Here is a 22,181-nt window from a genome sequence, read left to right as displayed (position 1 = left end):
CTGAGTCTGACGAGAACTATTAAGAGTTGCTGTAGATTATCGAATAACACAAATGAATAAAAAGTACATATAAATAAATGTAGGTCAAGTTGGACAGATATTAGGGAATCAAGCTAAAGGTGAACTATTATATTTTATTGTTTATGAGGCGGAATTTACTATATTTGATGCGCGGCTCGTTGGTCTAGGGGTATGATTCTCGCTTCGGGTGCGAGAGGTCCCGGGTTCAAATCCCGGACGAGCCCAAAATTTTCTATAAAGCGTGAATTCACTTCGAGCTCACAGCGTTAAGTATAAATGTTCCGTGCTGAATTCTGGTGCAATTTACAGAGTTTAATTGCGAAAAATATATATTTAATATGCAAGCAATGAGCAGTGTTTATTCTGTATTTCAACTCCATTGCAGAGATCCTGTTTTGTAGTCTGTATAACACGGTAAAATGTGATTTTATGATAATATATTTTAGCGTCTCTACGCGTGACATTTAGCTGTTTCAATGGCCTATTTATCGAAGAGATTATTAGTGATTAGAATCCGGAATCGGTTCTTTTGAACAATTCGCTTCAAAGAATCGGTTCAGATTCTGTGATTCTTTACGTCATGACGTAGTTACGAAACCTCACGGTCCATTCCGGCATATTTAAAGAGTAATTTGACAACTCATTTTAAATAATACTGGAGTCTTCAGAATTGAGGTATTCAAACGATGTGTTAAATATAAATCCTACAGCACTGTGGTTTTAGAGACTACTGATTTACATTTAGGGTTCGGGGTAGGTTTAGTAGCCTAGCTACCTCTAAAGATTGTATAAATGAATAATAGATAATGTGTAATCATTGTAGCTATATCAACATTGTTCTCGATTGTCACTGAATGTGAGAGGCTGCTCACTGCAGAGCCAATGGGTGGAGCTTGACGTCCAGCTCCCTCAGAGCCGTTGAAAAACATTTAACGGCTCTGAGCTCCCACCCCCTGGTCGTTAGAGGTGGAGCTTTGCGGTCGAGCCACACCCTTACCCTATCCATAACCCTATCCCTAAACTTAATTTAAGTCAAGCTCCACCCATTACATCCCATGGAGCTGAAAGTCATTTGGCTCTGCAGTGAGAAAGAGGAGCTTTTAATTAAAAATACCCGGTCTTTGCTGCCATCTACAGGATTCACGACTTTAATGAGCGCGAAGGGAGAGGATCCTGTCACAAGATCTGAACAAGTATTGATAATGAAGCTATGGAGACCGAAAAACTATTATTTCAAATCCAAGTATTTATTTATTTAGATATGAGGCTGCGTAAAAGCTGCATGAAGATTATTCAATATAGTGTTCCGATTTGCTTTAAACTACAACAATAAACAAATGAACTAAATTGAACTAAATAATGAGACTGTATTTATTATCTGTAAGATGAGTTTTATAAACTGTTAAAAATGTAGAAAGATTAACCTTAGAATTGTGTATTGTTGTTGTTATTTTATTTTATTACATTTTTGAGGTAAAATATAAATAGTAAAAAGTAGACAAAAAGAAAATGTAAAAGCACAGACCCTACCAAATCTAACATCCGCGATTAAAAAAAAATATAAAAATGCACATAGCATAGTTGGCCTGAATTCAACCAATGAGATAAGAGCTTTTGACTCGAGAACCGTTTGGAACGATTCAGGCCGCTTTTGTGAATCGGTTCAAAAGATTCATTAAACGATCTGACTCAAAAGATCGATTCGTAAATCGCTCTTGCTTTCAGTATGGCTGGTGCATTGTGGGATCGAAACGAATTGCATTGTGGGTTGGCACGCCAACAATACTAGTGCTTCATACTTGCGCGCCTTGTTTATTTCTGTAATGTTGCAATGATTATATTAATTACATCATAAATAATAAGAGTGTAGAAAGGTTTTTGTCAGACATTCAATGCACAATGCCAAATTTTTGTGCCGCTCCGAACTGTACCAGGAAAAGCACTCAGTCCGATTTAGCTTTCTTTAGGTTTCCAAGGGATCCGGAGAGGTATGACTTTTTTAAAAGCTTCATAACATTATCACTTCCGTTTTGTGTTTATATGCTGTTAATGATATGAAACTAATTCCTACTGGGAAAGGTAAGCCAAAGTTACACCTGCAAGTTACTGATGATTTCTCAGTGGAGATAGTTAGTGCATGTTGACATAAAATGACATTTATCAGTGTGACTAACGAGGCTTCTCTAATATACACGTCTGTCTGCGTCGATGTGATGTAATTTGCTGAAATGTTTTGTGAATAACTCGTCAGTTTGGTTTAGTATCTACCTAGTGAAGGACGTTTAGTACCTAGTGAAGGTAGTGAAGACAGTACATGTGCTTCTGAAATGTATTTCTATTCTTCTGATTTTCATATTGAATATATATAGATAGATGAGATCCTCCTATATGCTTGTAGTGTAGCTAATATTTACTTAAGAATATATTAAATATGCTTGTTATTTATTATATTAGTAACATAACGTAGTGTTTTCTTTCAGGTGTTTGCCTCTTTTACCTTAAAGATTACTTTAAAAATTACTTATTACTTCCAAAACATAATACAAAATCCAGCTTTTGAATTTGAAAGGGAAAAAAAAAAACATGCAGTAGTTTCAATCAACAACATCAACAGGACATTTCCGTATAAATGTCAAACTCAGCAGTGTTTTGCAAGAAATGAATCATTGTTTATTTCATAAATCTTAACACGCTTTGTTGTTTATTTGCACAGATGTAGGTTGTGGGTGGAGAACTGTCGGCGTGCAGATCTGGAGGAGAAAACTCCTGATCAGCTGAACAAGCACTACCGGCTGTGTGCAAAGCACTTTGAACCAGCCATGATATGCAAAACTGTAATGCAAAATTTGTACTTCACAATTGTTATTTTAAAAATAACAAGTTTTTCAACATTATTCACAGTAATGAGTAATCTGAATGTTTTATCATATTCTTTGTTGAATGTGTTTTTCAGAGCCCTTACAGGACAGTACTAAGGGACACTGCTATTCCCACGATTTTTGATTTAACCAGCCACCTCGCAAATCCTCACAGCAGACATCGCAAACGCATCAAAGTTCTGGTAGGATAAGTTTTTTTTTTTTTTTTTTTTTTTTTTTTTTTTTCCAGGTGTTCTCATAATAAGTATTCTTTTGAATCTCCTGAATTTAAAATACATAATAATAACTACATAATAATAATGATTTTTTTTTTTTTACAGCAGAGTATCATATTTCACATTGTTAGTGATAAGTCAGTAAATGTAACATTATAAATCAGCACAATAGTTATTCTATGTTTCGGTAACATTTTACAATAAGGTGTCATTAGTTTACATGAATTAAGAATGAACAATACTTCTACAGCATTTATTAATCTTAGTTAATGTTAATTTCAACATTTACTAATACATTAATAAAATCACATGTTGTATTTGTTAACATTAGTTAATGCACTGTGAACTAACAATGAACAACTGTATTTTTATTAACTAACATTAACAAAGATTTATCCATAGAGTAACAAATGCTCATTGTTAGTTCATGTTAGTTAATATATTAACTAAAGTTAACAAATGAGAACTTATTGTAAAGTGTTACATATGTGATATGTTTCTTATATAAGTGTACTTACTAAAGTAATTGTACAGTTAACATCTCATGTAAAATGACACTTTCTGTTCCTGTTTTCCTCAGACAGATGAAGAGGTTCGGAAAATCAAAGAAAGACGATGTAAGTAAGATATAATTGATTATTACATGGCTGTCTGGAATATTTGACTCTGATTGCTCAGTTGCAACATTCAGCAGTCAAATACACTGCCCAGCGGTTTGGATTTTAATAGGCAAATACTTAAGAGTCTATGGATGGATCATTATTACAGTGATTATTATTTTTCTAGCATGTTATATGTTTGGCAACTGTTCTTTTAACCCTAAAAGATGGAGTGTGTCATTTCTTAAACAACCATGTATTAAGATGTATCATGGCCATATTCCAGGATGACAATGATTCATCAGGCTCAAATTGTGAAAGAATGGTTGAGAGGGAGCGAGCATGAAGAATAATTTTCACACATGAATTGGCACTGACCTTAACCTCAGTGTAAGTTTTTGGGATGTGCTGGAGGAGACTTTACAGAGTGCTCACCTCTTGCATTGTCAATACAAGATTTTGACCAAAAAATGATGCACCTCTCGATGGAAATAAATGTTGTGATGTTATTTCCATCAAGAGGTGCATCAATTTTTGGTCAAGATCTTGTATTGACAATGCAAGAGGTGAGCACTCTAAAGTCTCCTCCAGCACATCCCAAAGACTTTCAATGAAATTAAGGTCTGGACTCAGAGGTGCCAATTCATGTGTGAAAATGATTCTTCATGCTCTATGAACCATTCTTTCACAATTTTAACCCTGGTGAATCTTGACATTATCATCCTGGAATATGGCCATGATTTGTCTTCCTACATGGTTGTTTAAGAAATGAAAAGCTACACACTCCATCTTTTAGGTTAAAAGAACCGTTGCCAAACATTTAACATGCTAGAAACATAATAATCACTGTAATAATGATCCACTCATAGATTAAGTATTTGCCTATTAAAATCCAAACAGCGATTTTTTTTTTTTTTTTTTTTTTTTTTTTTTTTTTTTGGCCGGGCAGTGTATTTTTAAATATTTACTGTCATCAGTGGTAACCCTGATATCACTCTGGGTGACTGAAACCTGCGCTACTTTGATGTCTCTCATATCACACCGCCAACTCATTCACTCTTGTTTCATATAAATGCAATTGTTTTCTAATAATTCAATGGCCCGTTGTCAATTTTTCCTTACTTGAATGGTTAGTCCACCCAAAAATGAAAATTCTGTAATTAATTACTCACCTTCATGTCGTTCCAAACCCGTAAGACCTTCGTTCATCTTCTGAACACACATGAAGATCTTTTTAATGAAATCTAAAAGCTTTCCTTCCCTCCATTGACAGCTACGCAACTACCACTTTGACGCTTCAAAATGATGATGATGAACAGATTTAATTTAGGCTCACATATAAACTCACATATAAACATTGATCAGTGAACATAAACAGAAGCTCAACTGAACCTGCTTGATGCGTGAGAACAAACCTCTTGCGGAAGCTCTAACGTGCTGCGTAACACACAAGAATGAACCTCACTGGTTCTCGCATGTCAAGCAAACATGCTTAAGCTTACGTTTACCATAACTGATGTGCGAGTTGATGAATGTTTATATATGAATAAAACTTTGGTTCATCATATAAAGCGATTGAGTCTCTTCAGAAAATTTGGACTAAACTGCTCAATTCATATGGATTAGTTTTACGATCTCTTTATGAACTTTTGTGGTAGTCACGTAGCTGTCAATGGAGGGACAGAAAGCTCTCAGATTTCATTAAAAAGATCTTCATTTGTGTTCCGAAGATGAACGAAAGTCTTACGGGTGTGGAACGACATGAGGGTAAGTAATTAATGACAGAATTTTCATTTTTGGGTGAACTAACCATTTAACTGATTAAAAATGCAGCAATAAATGATCATTGCTTTTGAATGTTTGTGTCTCTATCACTTTAGTGGAGTCTTCGATTGAACAACTGCTCTCGAAAAAAGACTGTGACTCTCAGGATGACAGCGAGAACACAGATGACGTCCCTCAGCTTACGCCCGAACAAAAAGACCTAAGAGAGTTCTTAAGATCTTCGTTTGAAGTCATGGTTTTGATAGGAAGGCAAAACTTTCCATTCAGTTGCAATGCAAGAGAAGATGAGATCCGCTCTAAGGAGGAGGAACGCCTCTTTAGCACAGGTACCTTTCAAGCGCTGATTGAGAACCGTATCAATGCGGGCGATGAATTTCTTCGAAGGAGGTTCGAGGCAGTGGCTGTTAATGAGGACTATTGCCCGGCCGTTCAGCAGAGGCAGATGCTGGAGGTCTGCGAGAGATGCGTGCGTGAAGAGATCCTTCAACAAGTCCGAGAATGTCGCTTCTTTTCGATCATCACAGGGGAGTTAGTGGACTTCCCAGAGGGAGAACACCTGCCTGTATTCCTGCGCTTTGTAGACCAAGCCAACACTCTTAGAGAAGAGTTCATAGAGTTCCTCTCATTTGAAGGAGAGGAGGTTGCTGTCGCTGAGAGATTGGAGTCTCAGTTGACGAAGGGATGGGGCCTGAGTATGGAACACTGCAGAGGACAAGCGTATGCGGGATCTGGTATACTTGGGACTAAGATGAAGGTCATCGCTGCCCACCTCAAGGAGAAATATCCCATGGCGGTGATCACGCCCACTTCCACCTGTGCACTTAATGTTCATCTCGCTAATGGCATGCCGCTGACTGGAGTGCAAGTTGTGATATCAGTTCTGAAAAAGACAAATGTGTTTTTTAAAACATCTCCATTGTTGCAGACCGAACTCGATAATGCTATCTCCATTCTGTGTCAAGGAAACATGGAAAAAGAAAATGCTCTCAAAGAGGGCTCGCGTTCAACCTGGACCGATCTTCATAATGTGTTCGAGATGGCTGTCGATTTGATGGAGCCACTTCTGCTGTGCATGGACAGTATACATGACAATGAGGATCTGAAGTGGAACGACCAAGTCACCAATGATGCTTACGCCATTTCAGAGGCCTTGGCGGACTTTGAGTTCATCGTGACGTTGGTTATTTTGAAGAACGCCCTGTCTTTCACGAGGGCTTTTGGTAAGAACTTACAAGGAGAAACCATTGATGTGTTTTTCGCTGCCAACAGCCTAACAGCAGTACTGCATTCATTGCACGAGGTAACGGACAATCTGGAAGTATACCACGAATTCTGGTTCGAAGAGGCTGTTAGTTTGGCGACTGCAATGGAGATCCCGGTCAAAGTCCCGAGGTTGTTTCTTCGGAAGCAACAGGCAGTGGAGACCATGGAAATACAGGCGGAGTCGTTCTTTAAAGAGTATCTGACGCAGCCGGTTATGGAGTACATCACACAAGAGGTCAAGGACATCTTCTCGGAGAATCATCTCAAGGCGCTCAAGTGCTTGTCTCTTGTCCCCGCAGTCATGGGCCAAATGAGGTTCAATACCTCTGAGGAGTCACATGCAGACATTTACAGGAGCGATCTGCCGCATCCGGACACATTGCCGGCTGAACTGCATTGTTGGAGAATAAAATGGAAACACAGAGGAAAGGAAGTAAGCTTGCCGTGCACCATTCACGAAACCCTTCAGCACTCCGATGTGAAGTTCTTCCCAAATGTTAATGCGTTTTTGAAAATATTAGCCACGTTGCCGGTGCTGAAGCTTGATGGGAGTCACGGTGAAACTGCCCAAAGACGGTTACAAGCTTACCTCACAGACACTGCGGTAAACCAAAGGTGTAAGAATCTAGCTGTGCTGAACATCAATTACCATATAAAGACAGACCTGGAAGAAATGGTTCAGTGTTATATAAAAAGTTACCCAGAAGAAAGTGAGAGTGATTAACCACTAAAACATATAGACTCTCCAAGTATCGACTGCAAAAATATTTGAGCTGGAAATGTAATAAGTTCTGTACTGTTTTGTAAGTTCCCTTTGCTTTTTGTCATGATGCCAATTGTTTATTTTGTGTCTTCCCCCCCCCCCCGGAGATTTATAGTACTATTTTTACATTTGTGAGGACCGTCAAAAAGATTCACCATGTACGATTTTACACAGTGGTCTTGCATTGTTTTGTTTGCTTGACTGTCTAGTGTGAAGCTGGACTGATAAAAGACAAAATTGACATTGAAATTCAACTATTAAAGACAAGTTTGTGTTTGTATAAACTGGTCCAAAGTGTAAATAAAATAAAGCACTTTTGATGCTTTCTTCTACAATGATGTAATTTCTTTGTACTTCCACAGTCATACACTATTGCATAGAGTTGTCAAAAGTACAGATTTCGGTACCAAGTCGGTACTGAAATTTAAAAAATGTGACGCTTTGAGCGCTGTTGAGTAGATTCGTAAACACCTCTGATTGGCCATTGTGTTGAAAGCGGGAGAGGGAGCGTTTGAAAGTGGACTGGTCTGGTCCGTGGACTGGTCTGTCATTGATGACTATTTACAATGTTATTGAAGTGTTGATCATTGTAGCCAATCACAGACATATTCGAAGAGCGCGTGAACACAATGGCCAATCAGAGGTGTTTTCGAATCCTCTCAACGGCGCTCAAAGCGTCACATTTTTAAAAATTCAGTACCGACTTGGTACCGAAGTCGGTACCTTTGACAACTCTACAGTTATTGTATATTCTAACTTGGTAACACTTTACAATAAGGTCCCATTAGTTAATGTTAGTTAATGCATTAACTAAGCATGAGCAAAACATTTGTTTATTAATCTTTGTTTACATTATTTAATGAAAATACAATTTTTTGTTGTTAGTTCAAGTTAGCTCAAGCCCAATAAATAAAATTAACAGGTACTTTTGATTTTAATAACGTATTATAACGTTTTGTGAGCTCTATGGCTTTAGCAAGCTCACTGTGCCAGTTTATTTGACAGTACATGATGGTTTGACTGTTAATCACGTACAAGTAAATATGTGACTGCATTTCTGCCATCTGTCATTAATAGCCTTATGTGCTATACATTAGCATAGCATGTTTGTCTTTCATAATATTTAGCAAATATTTAGTAAATGTTATAAACCTATTTGCAATGCAAATTCCAAATGCATAAAATAAATTGTAAAGTAATGTTTAAGCATTATATTGCATGAAAAACATCTGTTGCTCTTTGTATTTAGAGTTGATTCCACTTTGGTCCTCAAGAGAGCAGCATTTGGATTTGAAAGGCTTGAACTAAGGTTTCTGAGATCAGGTTTTTCCTTGCTTTGGTCACTTTTAGTCTACTTCTGAAATTTCTGACATGATTTTTTAGTTAAGGTAAGGTGTTGCTTTCCAATTTTGCTGTACAGTGTTTAGCAGGATGCAGAGCACACCAGCATCACTGGATAAGCTGCATTGAGCTAACCATGCTGGAGTGCCCCACCCCACGGGTTACACAATACACACATGCAAAACACACACTGCTATCATTGCATGTACCACTAGATGGTATGTTATACACATGCATGAATGAAACAAAAGAAACTGGATGTAGCTTCATTAATGCAGGGTGGGTCCAATATACACCCCATCAAAAACACATGTAAGTGCTGGAATTGTAGCACAAGATTTCACAGAATATCTTCCAAACTGTATTTAAATCAAACGGGGGGAGTAGCCTACTGAACGGGGGTTACTTGTAAATTTCCCTCAACTAGGAGAGTATATTTTAAAAAGGAGCTTTTAAAAAGTTTTAATGTGTTAGTGAAAGCATGTGTTTTATTCACAGTCATAATTGTAACTGATGAGAAACTAAGAGTCAAAATTAACTTAATTGGTCAATTGTACGCAATAGAAAGTTGCAAACAATACAATAACAATTTTATATTTATATAATCATTCATCATAACAATCATTCGATTACAATAACTATCCCATATGTTTACACACATTGTGCTAATGACGTAAGACGGTTAATCTTAATAACGCATCAAAAATAGACTATTTTAATATTGAATGAATCAAATATGGCAGTTGTATCTGTATTATGGTGTGTTTTTATAGTTGACAACTCAACTAAAATACACCACAAACTCTTTTTAGACCCCTAGTAACCAATGCAACATATACATACGGGTCTTCAGATCAACAAGTTCAAGAATCATGTACCCTTTGTAGGCAGAAATTGTGAAGCAGTGGGTGGATGCGCGATGTGTGTCAGTCTTGAAATGGTTAAACGAGCGGCGTCTCCACCCGATGCTGTCCAGACGCTGACGGCTGCAGGTGACAGTTTAGTCCGCAGATCACGAGCGTTTTCCGAGGAAACACGAGAACCGGGGCGGTGTCTTTGTCGTACAGCTATCGCCTGAGAGGGTGTCTTTGCTGTACTCTAAAGGCATATCTAATTTGTAACTGTTAGAAAACAATCGCATCGAAATTACTTAGCCGCTGCTGAGAGGAGTGCGCACGCGCGTGCGCTACGCTACAAGGGATTTCAAGAGTCTGGATTTCTCGCATCACACGGAGCATTAATAGGACGAAGCTTCGCTGTCCTGATAACATTTAGATTTTATACATTGTATTCCTCATCTCTGAAGTGTTTCTCTTCAGATTCAAGCCTTCGCCTCGTCGTTATCGATCATGGCATGGCCCTGTATAACCAGGGCTTGCTGCATCAACCGCTTCTGGAGTGAGTTGGACAAAGGTGACATTGCAGTGCCTTTGGTTTTCACGAAGTATTCAGACGTGGCCGAGGTGCAACATCTGCACCCTCAACCCAAACCAATAATATCACAGAAGCCGGTCACCACAGAAGCTCAACCTGCCCATAGCGCTCAGCAGGAGGCGTTGGCCAGAGCGACTCACGGCGCTGCTGATGCCGCAGCATCATCAACTCAAGATGGGTCAGGCGCTTCTGTGATGCGCGAGGATTTCAAAGCCTGGAGTGTGCGTCCGGAACGAAGCTGCAAACCCAGAAACGAGTATCAGCCATCAAAGACCCCTTTCAACAACGTGACTCAGTACCAGAAAGATTATAAACCGTGGCCAATTCCGAAAAAAGGAGATCATCCGTGGATTCCCAAACCCACTCCTGCTGCACCCTGTAAGGCCGAGGGCAAGTTCTCCAAACAGGAGCAGGCCACTACTGAGGTTGAAACCGGTGTGGAAAAATGTGAGATTGAGGAAAAGCAGCATGAAAAAGATAGTAAAGAAAGGAGAAAGAAGTTAGACAAAAAAGAGCACGTGTCAGAGGGGATCAAAATGGAGCAAAATGTTACAGCGGAGGGAAAGAGGAGGTCAGCTGCAGATGCTCTCAACAGGCAGATTAAGCAGGAAGTCACATCTGGAAGCTCATATAGGTAAATATTTCATTTTGTGTTTCATTTTTATGCAGTTAATAACTTTCCGATGGGTGTCAAATAATCCTGATCAAATTGCCTGTAAGTGACAAAAAAAAAGTCATGTATTTTTTTAAGAGACTATATTAATATTACCAGAATATATTAATCCCACAATATCTAGCTATTTTGAGATTATTGTGATTGGCCCATTCCCAGCTAACAATTTTTCCAAAAATTATTCAGACACTAGATATAATTTTTGATATATTTTTACTAGTGGGTGCAGGACACTATAGTTCAATTATGTAAGTGAGGATAGCAAAATAAAGTAAACTATGACATATTATACCCAAAAATTCTTCATACAGTGGACTACCAGTAAAACTGATCAAAAATTATTCAGACACTTTGACCTGACCATGTTTTGCTTAAGTGTTATCTAAGATTATTTTTTTCTGACACAGTTTAACTCTGAGATCTTGTCATATTTTATTACCATTTTTTTTAATCTATAGTGAATAAACTGTATTAATGAATGAAATGTTCAAGGTGTCTTGAATCAAGAGTTCATCGCAAGTAGCTTTTCCACAAGCTGAAGTATGTACTAATATAAAGAAGGTGCACAGAGTCATTCATGCAAACACAAAACACAATCATGGTAACACACAACACTTAAATAATACAATAAACATTAATTAAACAACAGAAAATGTAACATAGAACCCTAATATACATAACTGATAACAAAAAACTATTAAGAAACATGATTGTTTAAACAAAATACTGTCACACAGGGAATTCTGGGAATATCAGTTTACAGTTTTTGACTAATTTATATGTTGATTTGTTCTTTTTTACTTACTACAGCATTTTGCTGTGAAATTACATAAAATGTCTGGTTAGAGCTTTTACAGTTTTTTCCTGTATATAGTACGTGAAATTACTGTTAACCTATTAACAAATTTTTACAATATTTTACAGTTAAAATAGCACTCATTTTTTTGTTCAGGGGCGTTTCCTCCGAGGAGGCAAGGGAGGCAGTGCCTCCTCAAAAAAAAAAGATAAAATAATCCATATTACAATATAAAACAATGCAAATATTTAAAAATGTGACATTAAAAGTGTATAAATCACTTGTTTTTCTAAAGTAACACTATCCAACAGCGACACCAGCAGGTAAAGTTACAGCAGGATGCCAGTATCTCTCGTGCCTCCCCTGAGACCATTGACTTTTAACAGACCCCCTAAAGCGTGCTGTGGGTGTAGTGGGGGGGTGGTGACTGAGAATGAATGGGGGAAAGTCACGTAAGAGGAGGAAATGCCTCCATCACGCTATGATTGGATGTGATTGGTTATGATTGGCTATGATTGGTTCACACGATACTGATTTTGAACATGATACATGTTATTGATCATGTATTCAAAATCAACTCCCTTGTTAGGGTCTGTAAATATGGGCTGCAACTCTCTTGAATCCAATGCAGCTTCCAGTCTCACCAAGGTTACATTCAAGAGACTTGATTCTATATAAATTTATTTTTGCACTAGTTTTTTATTGTACATAGACACAATGCTGTAACTAAATATTCAAGATTTGGGAGAACCAAAATTGAAAACCCCATGCCATCCACTGATCTGATTATTGGGTACTTTTCTATTTTTACATAAAAACAAAACTATAGAATCAGATCACTGTAGCCATGTCTGAAACAGAAGATTTTATCAATGAACCTTATTTAAGAACAAGGTGTAAGGTAAGATTTAGAAAAATATCACCAGTCACCAGTGTAATTTCCTCCCTCTGGGTGTCTGAGAGGCTTTTCACCCTGAAATATGTTGAGTCATTCTTGAGTTTTCAGATCATTTTGTGCACAGTCACTCTGCATATAGCTGTCATAAAACAGATGCACCTCAATGGCCCAATTTGTTTGTCCTGATTTCTTTACAAGGCATCCGTTTTGGTTGAGTAATAATGCTGAATATTAACTTTACTCTCTTTAAATAGTCCAGAGCCTCAACTATTGATGTCTACTAAATAAAGTGTATGTATTGTTGCTGACCTGTTATCTTTTGTCAGGTTATTGGTCTTCTGACAATGAACCATAAACCATTTTTGATTACTCTGCCCTTATGTATATGTATAATTACAAAATACTAATTTGCAAAATGACCTTGTTTGTTTTTCCAGGACGGAGTTCAAGGCTTACACAGATGTCAAACCAGTGAAACTCATCAAAGCGAAATCTCAGTACAAACTCCTAGTGGAGGAAAAAACCAACCTGGAGACCAGTTACAGCGCCACCTTTAAAGGAGAGCAGGCCAAACCTCAGGCCACAGACAACAAGCTGATGGACCGCCGTCGGATACGAAGCCTGTACAGTGAACCAAGCAAAGAGTCCAGCAAGGTATGATGTTTTCACAGGTCATCAATTTATGATTGATCGCACAATTTGTTGAGCTATATTGCCTTGTTTTATTACCAGAGCAATGAAATTAACAACTCCAGATATGAGCGTAATCATCAAAAATGTAATTACACTGTGAGGGATGAAATTGTAATACTTTCTTAATATGGGGCTCCAGCATTTATCAGTCTAATGCTGTCAATTATGAAAATTCAGTCTTAAAGGGATAGTTCACCCATCATTTACTCACCCTCATAACAGTAATTTAGCTTTGTAATTTTAGTATTTTTCTAAACTATTGTAGTATTTATTCATATTTTGATTTGTTGTGTGCTTTCGTATTCTTTAGTAGTTGCTTTAGTAGTTTTAGTAATCTCTATGAAAGCTTGTTTCCGCCACTGAATAAAAAATAAAAAAGGTAATTGCGACTTTTTATCTCAAAATTCTGACATTTTTTGTCGCAATGCATTTTCTACAGAATTGCATGATATAAACTTGCAATTGCGTGTTATAAAGTCAGAATTGTGAGATATAAACTCACAATTATAAGAAAATGTCAGAATTGTGAGCTGACTTTTCCCCCCGCAGAACTGGATTTTATCGCAATTGTGAGTTTATACAGTATATAGTAAATAGTTACTTTATTTGTCGTACAGCCTGAAATCAAAACCCATTCCAAAAAAACCCTTTTCCAGCTTTATTTACAAATTTTGCCTTACAACAAAAAAAAAAAAAGAAAAGAAAATGCAACAGTTCTGAAAATTAATTAAAAACCCGAAAAACTAGAATAATAGTGTTGGAACAGTCATCAGTCCCCTGATTTAATACTTCATAGAGCCACCTTTTGCTTTAATTACAGCCATTAACCTTTTTGGGTATGTCTGTACTAGCTTTGCACACCTAGATTGGGGAATATTTGCCCATTCTTCCTTACAGAATTGCTCAAGTTTAGTCAAATTCCGTGGTGAGCAGCAATGGACTGCTCTCTTCACGTCCATCCACAGATTTTCTATCGGTTTTAAGTCAGACTCAAACATAGTGCTTGGAGTTCGGTCCAGAAAAGTCAATTTTAGTCCATAGCACCTTTTGCAAGATGGCAGCAGAGTCTTCCAGGTGTGTTTTTGCATAGCGCAAACGAGACTGAGTGTGACAGTTTTTTAGGAAAGGCTTCTTTCTTTCAGCGCTATGTTTGGTGAAAAGCAAACCCAGCACACCACCCAAAACACACCATACCTACTGTGAAGCATGGCGGTGGCAGCATTATGTTGTGGGGGTGTTTCTCTTCAGCCCGGACTGGGCGATTGGTCAGGATTGAAGGGAAAATGGATACGTCCAAATTCTTGTGGAAAACCTGCCTCCCTCTGCTAGACAGCTGAAGATGGGCAGGTCATTCACCTTCCAACACGACAATGATCCTAAACATACCGCCAAAAGAACAACACAATGGCTTAAGGATAGGAAGGTGAATGTCCTTGAGTGGCCAAGTCAGAGCCCTGACTTAAATCCGATAGAAAATCTGTGGATGGACTTGAAGAGAGCAGTCCATTGCCGCTCACCACAGAATTTGACTGAACTTGAGCAATTCTGTAAGGAAGAATGGGCAAATATTCCCCAATCTAGGTGTGCAAAGCTAGTACAGACATACCCAAAAAGATTAATGGCTGTAATTAAAGCAAAAGGTGGCTCTATGAAGTATTAAATCAGGAGACTTTTCCAACCCTGTTATTCTAGTTTTTCATTTTTTTATTAATTTTCAGAACTGTTGCTTTTTCTTTCATTACATTGATGCTATAAGGCAAAATTTGTAAATAAAGCTGGAATTTTTTTTTTTTTGATTTCAGGCTGTACGACAAATAAAGTAACTATTTCAAATGGGTATGATTTTCTATAGGCAATGTATCTCACAATTCTGAGAAAAGAAGTCAGAATTGCGGGATATAAACTCGCAATTGACCCTTCGCCGGGGGTTTGATTGACAGGTGATCTAACCAATCATAACGCCGAGTCCACCATTTTGTCCGACAAAGCAGTCAGGGGAGTTGACTTGAACTTAAAAAGTGGTGTGTACTGACATCTTTCCGCGGTTGAAAAAACATTCCTTATGATGTTCATTCATGTTTATTTGATGCTATAAATGAACAAGTAGGAAGAGATGATAGGTTCACGAGCCGCTTGTACTGAGGCACTACAGCGATCTGTCACGACACATTAAAGAGCCACAAAACGGTATTTATTGTTTCTTTAAAAATGACAAAATTTTAAATTTGAGTAACCTGCTCTGTCTTGTCTGTTGACGCGTTGTCAGTGTCCTCTTTGCTCCGCAATGTCTTTTTCACTGCTTGAGAACATGATGTGTGGTGTGAGAGCGGCATGGCTTGTCGGACATAGCAACAGTAACTAAAGGGGGCGGGTCTTTGCGAACAGTCAGTTGTAAGAAAAAAAGTCAGAATTGTGAGATAAAATAAAAAAGAATTCTGACTTTTCAATTCTGACTTTTTTTCTTAGAATTCTGAGGAAAAAAGTCCGAATTGAGTTAAAAGTCGCAGTTATCTTTTAATTTATTATTCCGTGGCGAAAAAAGCTTCCACAAATCTCAGTACTTCAACATAAACTTATTTGAATTTTAGTTTTTTACGTTTTTTACGTTTATGTTTTTCATCTAAAATGTATATTTTATTTCAGCTTTATTTCGATTAATGAAAATGATTTGTAATATGTTTTAGTTTTAGCTAACAATAACAACACTGATTCCACAACTTATTTTCTTAGTAGACATTTGGAAGAATTGTACTGATTCTATTTGCCATTCAGTTAGACCCCATGGGAGATTCCAGCTTTAAAAGGAAGCAAAAACACCATAAAAGTGGTCTTTTGATGTCATATGATAGTTTTGTGTGACAAAACAGACTGACATTTGATAATCTTCCCATCCAGTGAGCTGTTAACTGGATGGTGCTGGTATCTGCTGTGCCCAGATCATTGAGTCTGAGAGTTAAACTCGAGAGCCAGATCAATCTGGGTCGCGAATCATTCAAGTGGATCAAACGATTCATTAAAAACATCAGACTTAAAAGAATGATCCGTTTACAGATCAGTAGCTTTATTACAGAAACATTCTAACTCAGAATCCTATCCCATCTGTTTAGTAACCATGGTAATTTCACTTATGAAATAGAACGTCCTACACAGAAGAAAGTCATACAGGTTTGGAATGACTTGAGGGTGAATAAATAATGATTGTTGAAAGAGGACAATTTTCTAGTGTTTATGTGCATGTGATGTGTTGATGTAGCCCCTCCCTCTCTCACTCTCATAGGACTGTTCTGACAGTGACAGCAGCTCTGTTCTGTAGTCAGGTGTGTTCAGTGTTTCTTTTGGCCAGCATGGATCTAGAGTATTTCACCATACAGCTGCACCATCACGGAGATCCTCAGTGGGACTGATTCTGATTAAATCCTCTTCACAATGAGGATTTGCTCAACACTATGCATTTTTTTTTTTTTTGCATGAAATTATAGTATCTTCACTATCAAGAGGAGCTCTATTTGGCTTCCATTGTAACTGAAAGCAATGATTTATGCAAGGTTACTGGCTTCAGAAACATGGAACAGAAGTGGTTGAGTGCAAAAGATACTAATAGATTTCCACTCCATTAGTATCAAAACTAAGCTCACACTGATCACTGTGATCATGCTATTGTGCAAGGCATTTGAATGAAGCACAACCTTGCAAAATAGCAGAAATCCTCCATTATTGGAAAGCACAGGTAAACTGGGATTAGTCACACATTATATATGTTATATATAAACTTTTGTGACACATTTTGATAGCTTGCTTTAAAGGACTTGGCTTAGATCATCAAAAACTAACTGCATCTCTTATTTTGAGTATGCAGAACAATTCACCTCTTGTTTTAAACACATCATCTACATTTAATAGGGCCTGAAAATCACATCCTAACACATATTTCTGTCATGAGATACTAACTTGGATGCCACTACAGAATTATTTTATTGACATTTTAAATATTCAGTGTGCACTGGAGGGCCAATGATTATGTTTCTACTGTAAATGACACACATTTCCTGTTTATTTATTTGTTTCTTAACCGCGTGGCACTTACGGGGTCCATGTGTTTACCATAAAGGTTTATAGGTAAAAACTACTCTACCAATAAAATGTTTGGAGTTAGTAAGATTTTTGAAAGAAGTCTCATGCTCACCAAGACTGCAATTATTTGATCAAAAATACAGTAAAATCAGTAATATAATAAAAAAAATATTATTTATATATATTCTATTTAATATATATTAAATAGAGTTCACCCAAATATATTAAATTTAGTTCACCCAAAAATGAAAATTCTGTCATTAATTACTCACCCTCATGTTGTTCCAAACCCGCAAGACCTTCGTTCATCTTCAGAACACAACCACTGATTCGAAACAAAAGATTCGTAAAGCTTCGAAGCTTCATGAAGCAGTGTTTTGAAATCGTTGTTGAATAGAGTCGTTATTTTGTTTTTTTGGCGCACAAAAAGTATTCTCGTCGCTTCATAACATTAAGGTTGAACCACTGTAGTCACATTTTTAAATATGTCTTTAGTAGCTTTCTGGGCATCTGAAAGTGTTAATTATCTTGCTGGCAATGCAGGCCTCACTAAGCCATCGGATTTCATCAAAAATATCTTATTTTGTGTTCCAAAGATGAACGTAGGTCTTACGGGTGTGGAACGACATGATGGTGAGTAATTAATGACAGAATTTTCATTTTTGGGTGAACTAACCCTTTAAATATGCCTTATACGGAGTGTCTATTTACACTAAGTGCAAACAGCATCCCTTGTTGGCAAACGCTATTTACACTAGCTCCGCCCACCAATGTTTGGTTGGGTCACTCAAGTTTTAAAAAAGAGGCATGGAATTCATCATCTTCAGTGGCGTTGCAGTAGAGAGTAAGGCTCGCAAACCTGGCTTTTAACGCGATCGACGTGGGTTCAAATCCACCTTTTGCCGTGTAGGAGGGTTTTTATTCTCCCAATAAGGCAGCATCCATTTAATAATTTTAATAAATATAATCATTTACACTATGATACTGTATTATTGCATCCTGTTAATGTACAAAAATACTGAGGTGCAAATAGTGTCTGCCAATATAAAGTATAGATAGCATCTAATTACTATTTACTCTTATTGCAAAGAACTGATACTTTTAGATGGTGTAAATAGAATCTATCGCTATTTTCACCTAGTGTAAATAGCATATCGCTAAGAAAATGCTGCTATTGTCACTTAGTGTAAATAGAATATATTGCTATTTTCACTTAATGTACATTGCATCTATTGCTATTTGCACTTAGTGTATATCACTAAGAAAATATGCTATTTTCTTTTAGTGTAAATAGCACCTAATTGCTATTTACAGTTAGTGTAAATAGCATCTAACGCTATTTGCACTTAGTGCAAATAGCCACTGCCTTATTTATATATTATTATTATTATAAAATAACTGTTTCTTATTATTATCAATGGTGAAAACTGTTGTGTTGCTTAATTGTTTTTGTGGAAAATCTAATTTATTTTTTAGGATTCTTTGATGAATAGAAAGTTCAAAAGAACAGCATTAACATATTTTGTAAAATTATAAATGTCACTTTTGATCAATTTAATGTGTCCTTGCTAAATAAAAGTATTATTATTATTTTTTTTTTTTAAATCGTACTGACCCCAAACTTTTGAACGGTAGTGTATATGGTAAACATAATATTTTCTACATGTAAAACAAACATTAACAGTTAAATATATAATAGGCATGTGTGCTGTTTTGCAGTTTTGAATAATGCACCAAAATGTCTCTTTTTTTTTTTTGTTCCTGTAGGTGGAGAGGCATCATTTATCACTTTCCAAGCCAAAAAAGACAACAAGCCATAGCAAAACAATGAAAAAAGCAAAGGAGAAGCCAATCGCTGGGAGTCAAGCTGCCAAGAAGAAAACCTCAGTGAGCAACCAGGAGCCAAAGCCAGAGGGAGGGGTCACCAAGAAAAGCAAAGAAATGATCAACAGACTAGCCGAGGCAAAAGATTAAGTGCACTTTTGTGTTTGGGGGGTTGAGGAGGCTATAATATGGAATAGAGGACTCTCATCCCCATGTTCATGACTTTACTCTAATGGCCCGACTCTGATGGTGTCTCTACCTACGTATTGTAGTGGATCAAGGCTTGTCTGCTTGATTTGTCTTGACTGTGCGGCCACTGTCCCGTCTATTATGAATCTATCTTTGCTTTTGCCCCGCATCCCTTTCCATATACATCAATAGCTTTCTCTGTGGCAAAGATGATTCACGGATCCTTGTTGCATGCTGCCTCTGAGCAAATGGCCATAAGCCTTATTATATAAGATAAGGTTTTTGCTTTATCTTGCACTGAAAGATATTTACTGGTTGTTTCTTTCAAGCAAACTCATTTAATGTGATATGAACTTCATTTGAAGAAGTATATGGACCACTCTAATTAGATGCACCAATAGCATTGCTCAAACACATAATATTTTTCACGACACATTCAGATTATAGCAATATTATATTCCTCACTTACAATCTACAATGAACACAAGAATGTCTAAACATCTCAAATCGCATGTTTAAAGATTGTGTGACACTGGAAATTAGCAGTTAGGAGCTTCACGAGTCAACAAGCGCACCATGTTTAGCAAATGAACACGATCCAGAATCAAAATAAGTATTTCAGTTCTTTCAACAACAGTGCCAGTCAGCAGGCATTGTTTCTCTTAAAGTGTGATTGTTACCTTGTAGTGTAAAGCATTATGCTATGGAAACATGCTTACGCTTAGCTTGCTCTGCTCTCAATAAAAAGCAACATTCAGATGTGATTTCATATGCTCCATGCGATGTAATAAGAGAATTTGCTGATGTAAACCTAAACCTGCCTGCTTTCCCTGCATATAATATTGATGATTGAATTGGGAAGGATGCTGCTAACCATACAGCTGAGGTCTATGCGATTGACAGACAGAAGCATGCCCATCATAGTCATCTGTATGTTAATCATCATTCTGACCCGATCTGTTCTGTGAGCATGGTCCGGAGGGGTGAGAGCCTTCTCAGTGTAAATCTACAGCCTCTTGGTCCCGAGCTTCTCCTGGGTTGTCCTACACGTGCTGTGCACACCATTCTAGGTGCTATCCTCAAGCTATGCTTTCCATAACAGTAGTGCCTGTATATTGAGCAACATAGGGCCATCAGATGTCCAAGTGGTAATTCTAAGTGTGATGTGCTTATGTTGTGTGAGCTTGCATTGAATGAAATTGATTAAAATCATTAAATGAATACATTTGTGATGTATTTTGCTTCTTTAAACTTTCAAGATTGATCAGTGTGTTGATAGAAAAGCCTTTTCTAGATATGACCCGAGCAAACTATAGAAAAAAACTGATCCACAAGATTTTTTTAAAGAGACAAAAACTCATTTATGGGTCATTGACGAATAAGGTTTTTAAATGTGTAAAAAAAAACATAATGGAGATATAATTAATTTTTAAGTTTTATTAAGTGTTAACAATGGGATTATGTGTTTTTTTATTATCAATTAACACTGCTTTTGTCATTTTTTACAAGATGGACAAAATTTGTCCAAAGTAATTCAGTTTAACCAAAATTTTGGTTTTACCGAATGACAATATTTTCAAACAATGCTAACAGGCTGATATCTAGCTAGTTAGCTTATTTAGTACAAGTTTTTAGAATATTACAACATTTTCCATGTTTTATAGCGGTTGTACTGAATGACCTGATGTTTCGGGACATGCGTATGAGCAAGTGAAAACATTAATTTTTCAAATAGTTAAGAGAGAGTTAGTTACTTTGCTTCACGACCATGTGGTCCTTTGCAGGTGTCTGAATGATGGCACATCCTGTCACATGATACTGACCGCATGACTTGATCCAAAATGGTCCCTTTATATTGGTTACTCCGAATGACATCAATGAAATTCATTTTTCCGGACATTCTTTCTCATAACAAAGCAACGACTTCTACACATCATTTTAATACCATGTTGCACTATGTTGATATATGATGTTATAAAATCATGCCAGAATAAAAAATATATACATTTATTAAATATTAAGATATTTTTAATCACAAATGAAATGGCTGTATTGGCCTTTGGATGGTTAAACCGAATGACCTTTTGACACTTCAAAATCTTTAAAATAGCTTTATATGTAGCAAAATATAATTAAAACCTTTTGGATTCATTAAAAGAGATCTAGTTGTATTACCTTACATACTTTGGATGTCATATCTTTGTTTTTTATTGTTATTAAGGCCTTTGGACAAAAAAAAAAAAAAAAGACCAGTCAAGTCATTGACCCTTATGTGATGCTATGGCTCAAATTTAAAACATCTGGCCACTTGAATCACACAGTTGAAGATGATGGAGCTGTTGGCCTTAAGTGTTAGAAAAGGACTCCCAGCAGCGACTCAGTCGTCCTCACAAAATTCAATAAATTATTCAAGTCTCAGGCTCTGCATAGTGCTGGCAAATTCAAGTCACTGCACAAATACTGTTTGGGTGTGGTAAAAATGTGAAAGCATAAATGAAATGGTTCATTGTGAACTCATTGTGTAGGCCTATAACTTATTAAAATTAACAACATCCAATCTTTAAATTTAAAGAACAATACGAAAATTTGTCATTCTTAAACCCAGCTACTTTTGATCATATTTGAATGCAGTCATCGCGTGCCCTCCCGCGGTTATTTTGAGTACTGCACATTTTCCCTCATTTGTTTTTCTATTTTGAAACGTAAATAAAACCACTAAAATTGCATTACATACATA

The 22,181-nt window shown here is 36.9% G+C and overlaps 2 protein-coding genes and 1 non-coding gene across 5 annotated transcripts; all 3 read left to right on the top strand.

The window, feature by feature from the left end:
- Window positions 1-173: 173 nt before the first annotated feature.
- On the top strand, window positions 174-245 carry trnap-cgg (transfer RNA proline (anticodon CGG)). Its single transcript has one exon. It is a non-coding gene; the product is annotated as a tRNA-Pro (tRNA).
- Window positions 246-1,745: 1,500 nt separating this feature from the next.
- thap12b (THAP domain containing 12b) lies at window positions 1,746-7,860 on the top strand. 2 transcript variants are annotated; one of them, XM_051863638.1, is made up of 5 exons: window positions 1,746-2,009; window positions 2,735-2,855; window positions 2,975-3,082; window positions 3,696-3,732; window positions 5,595-7,860. In XM_051863638.1, the coding sequence occupies exons 1-5, from the start codon at window positions 1,921-1,923 to the stop codon at window positions 7,484-7,486; spliced, it is 2,247 nt and encodes a 748-aa protein (XP_051719598.1). In that variant the 5' UTR covers window positions 1,746-1,920; the 3' UTR covers window positions 7,487-7,860. The 2 variants fall into 2 exon arrangements, with proteins under 2 accessions (XP_051719598.1, XP_051719599.1); XM_051863639.1 differs by lacking the exon at window positions 1,746-2,009 and adding an exon at window positions 2,086-2,319.
- A 1,883-nt stretch (window positions 7,861-9,743) lies between these two features.
- On the top strand, window positions 9,744-20,665 carry map6b (microtubule-associated protein 6b). 2 transcript variants are annotated; one of them, XM_051863879.1, is made up of 4 exons: window positions 9,744-10,934; window positions 13,105-13,321; window positions 16,638-16,677; window positions 19,199-19,345. In XM_051863879.1, the coding sequence occupies exons 1-3, from the start codon at window positions 10,216-10,218 to the stop codon at window positions 16,671-16,673; spliced, it is 972 nt and encodes a 323-aa protein (XP_051719839.1). In that variant the 5' UTR covers window positions 9,744-10,215; the 3' UTR covers window positions 16,674-16,677; window positions 19,199-19,345. The 2 variants fall into 2 exon arrangements, with proteins under 2 accessions (XP_051719839.1, XP_051719838.1); XM_051863878.1 differs by lacking the exon at window positions 16,638-16,677 and having other exon boundaries at window positions 9,754-10,934; window positions 19,199-20,665.
- The last annotated feature ends 1,516 nt before the right edge of the window (window positions 20,666-22,181 follow it).

This window comes from Ctenopharyngodon idella, chromosome 15, assembly GCF_019924925.1.
Source record: "Ctenopharyngodon idella isolate HZGC_01 chromosome 15, HZGC01, whole genome shotgun sequence".
In the NCBI taxonomy this organism is placed as follows: domain Eukaryota; kingdom Metazoa; phylum Chordata; class Actinopteri; order Cypriniformes; family Xenocyprididae; genus Ctenopharyngodon; species Ctenopharyngodon idella.
The sequence above is the reverse complement of the archived record's forward strand: the minus strand, read 5'-3'. Positions and strand labels throughout refer to the sequence as shown.

Excerpts from the sequence above, each read along its gene's own strand:
- thap12b (XM_051863638.1), top strand. The coding sequence starts at position 1,921 with ATGCCAAATTTTTGTGCCGCTCCGAACTGTACCAGGAAAAGCACTCAG. Across the intron at positions 2,010-2,734 it reads TTTCCAAGGGATCCGGAGAG|ATGTAGGTTGTGGGTGGAGA; the intron begins GTATGACTTTTT and ends TTATTTGCACAG. Across the intron at positions 3,083-3,695 it reads GCAAACGCATCAAAGTTCTG|ACAGATGAAGAGGTTCGGAA; the intron begins GTAGGATAAGTT and ends TGTTTTCCTCAG.
- map6b (XM_051863878.1), top strand. The coding sequence starts at position 10,216 with ATGGCATGGCCCTGTATAACCAGGGCTTGCTGCATCAACCGCTTCTGG. Across the intron at positions 10,935-13,104 it reads ACATCTGGAAGCTCATATAG|GACGGAGTTCAAGGCTTACA; the intron begins GTAAATATTTCA and ends TTGTTTTTCCAG. Across the intron at positions 13,322-19,198 it reads CAAGCAAAGAGTCCAGCAAG|GTGGAGAGGCATCATTTATC; the intron begins GTATGATGTTTT and ends TTGTTCCTGTAG.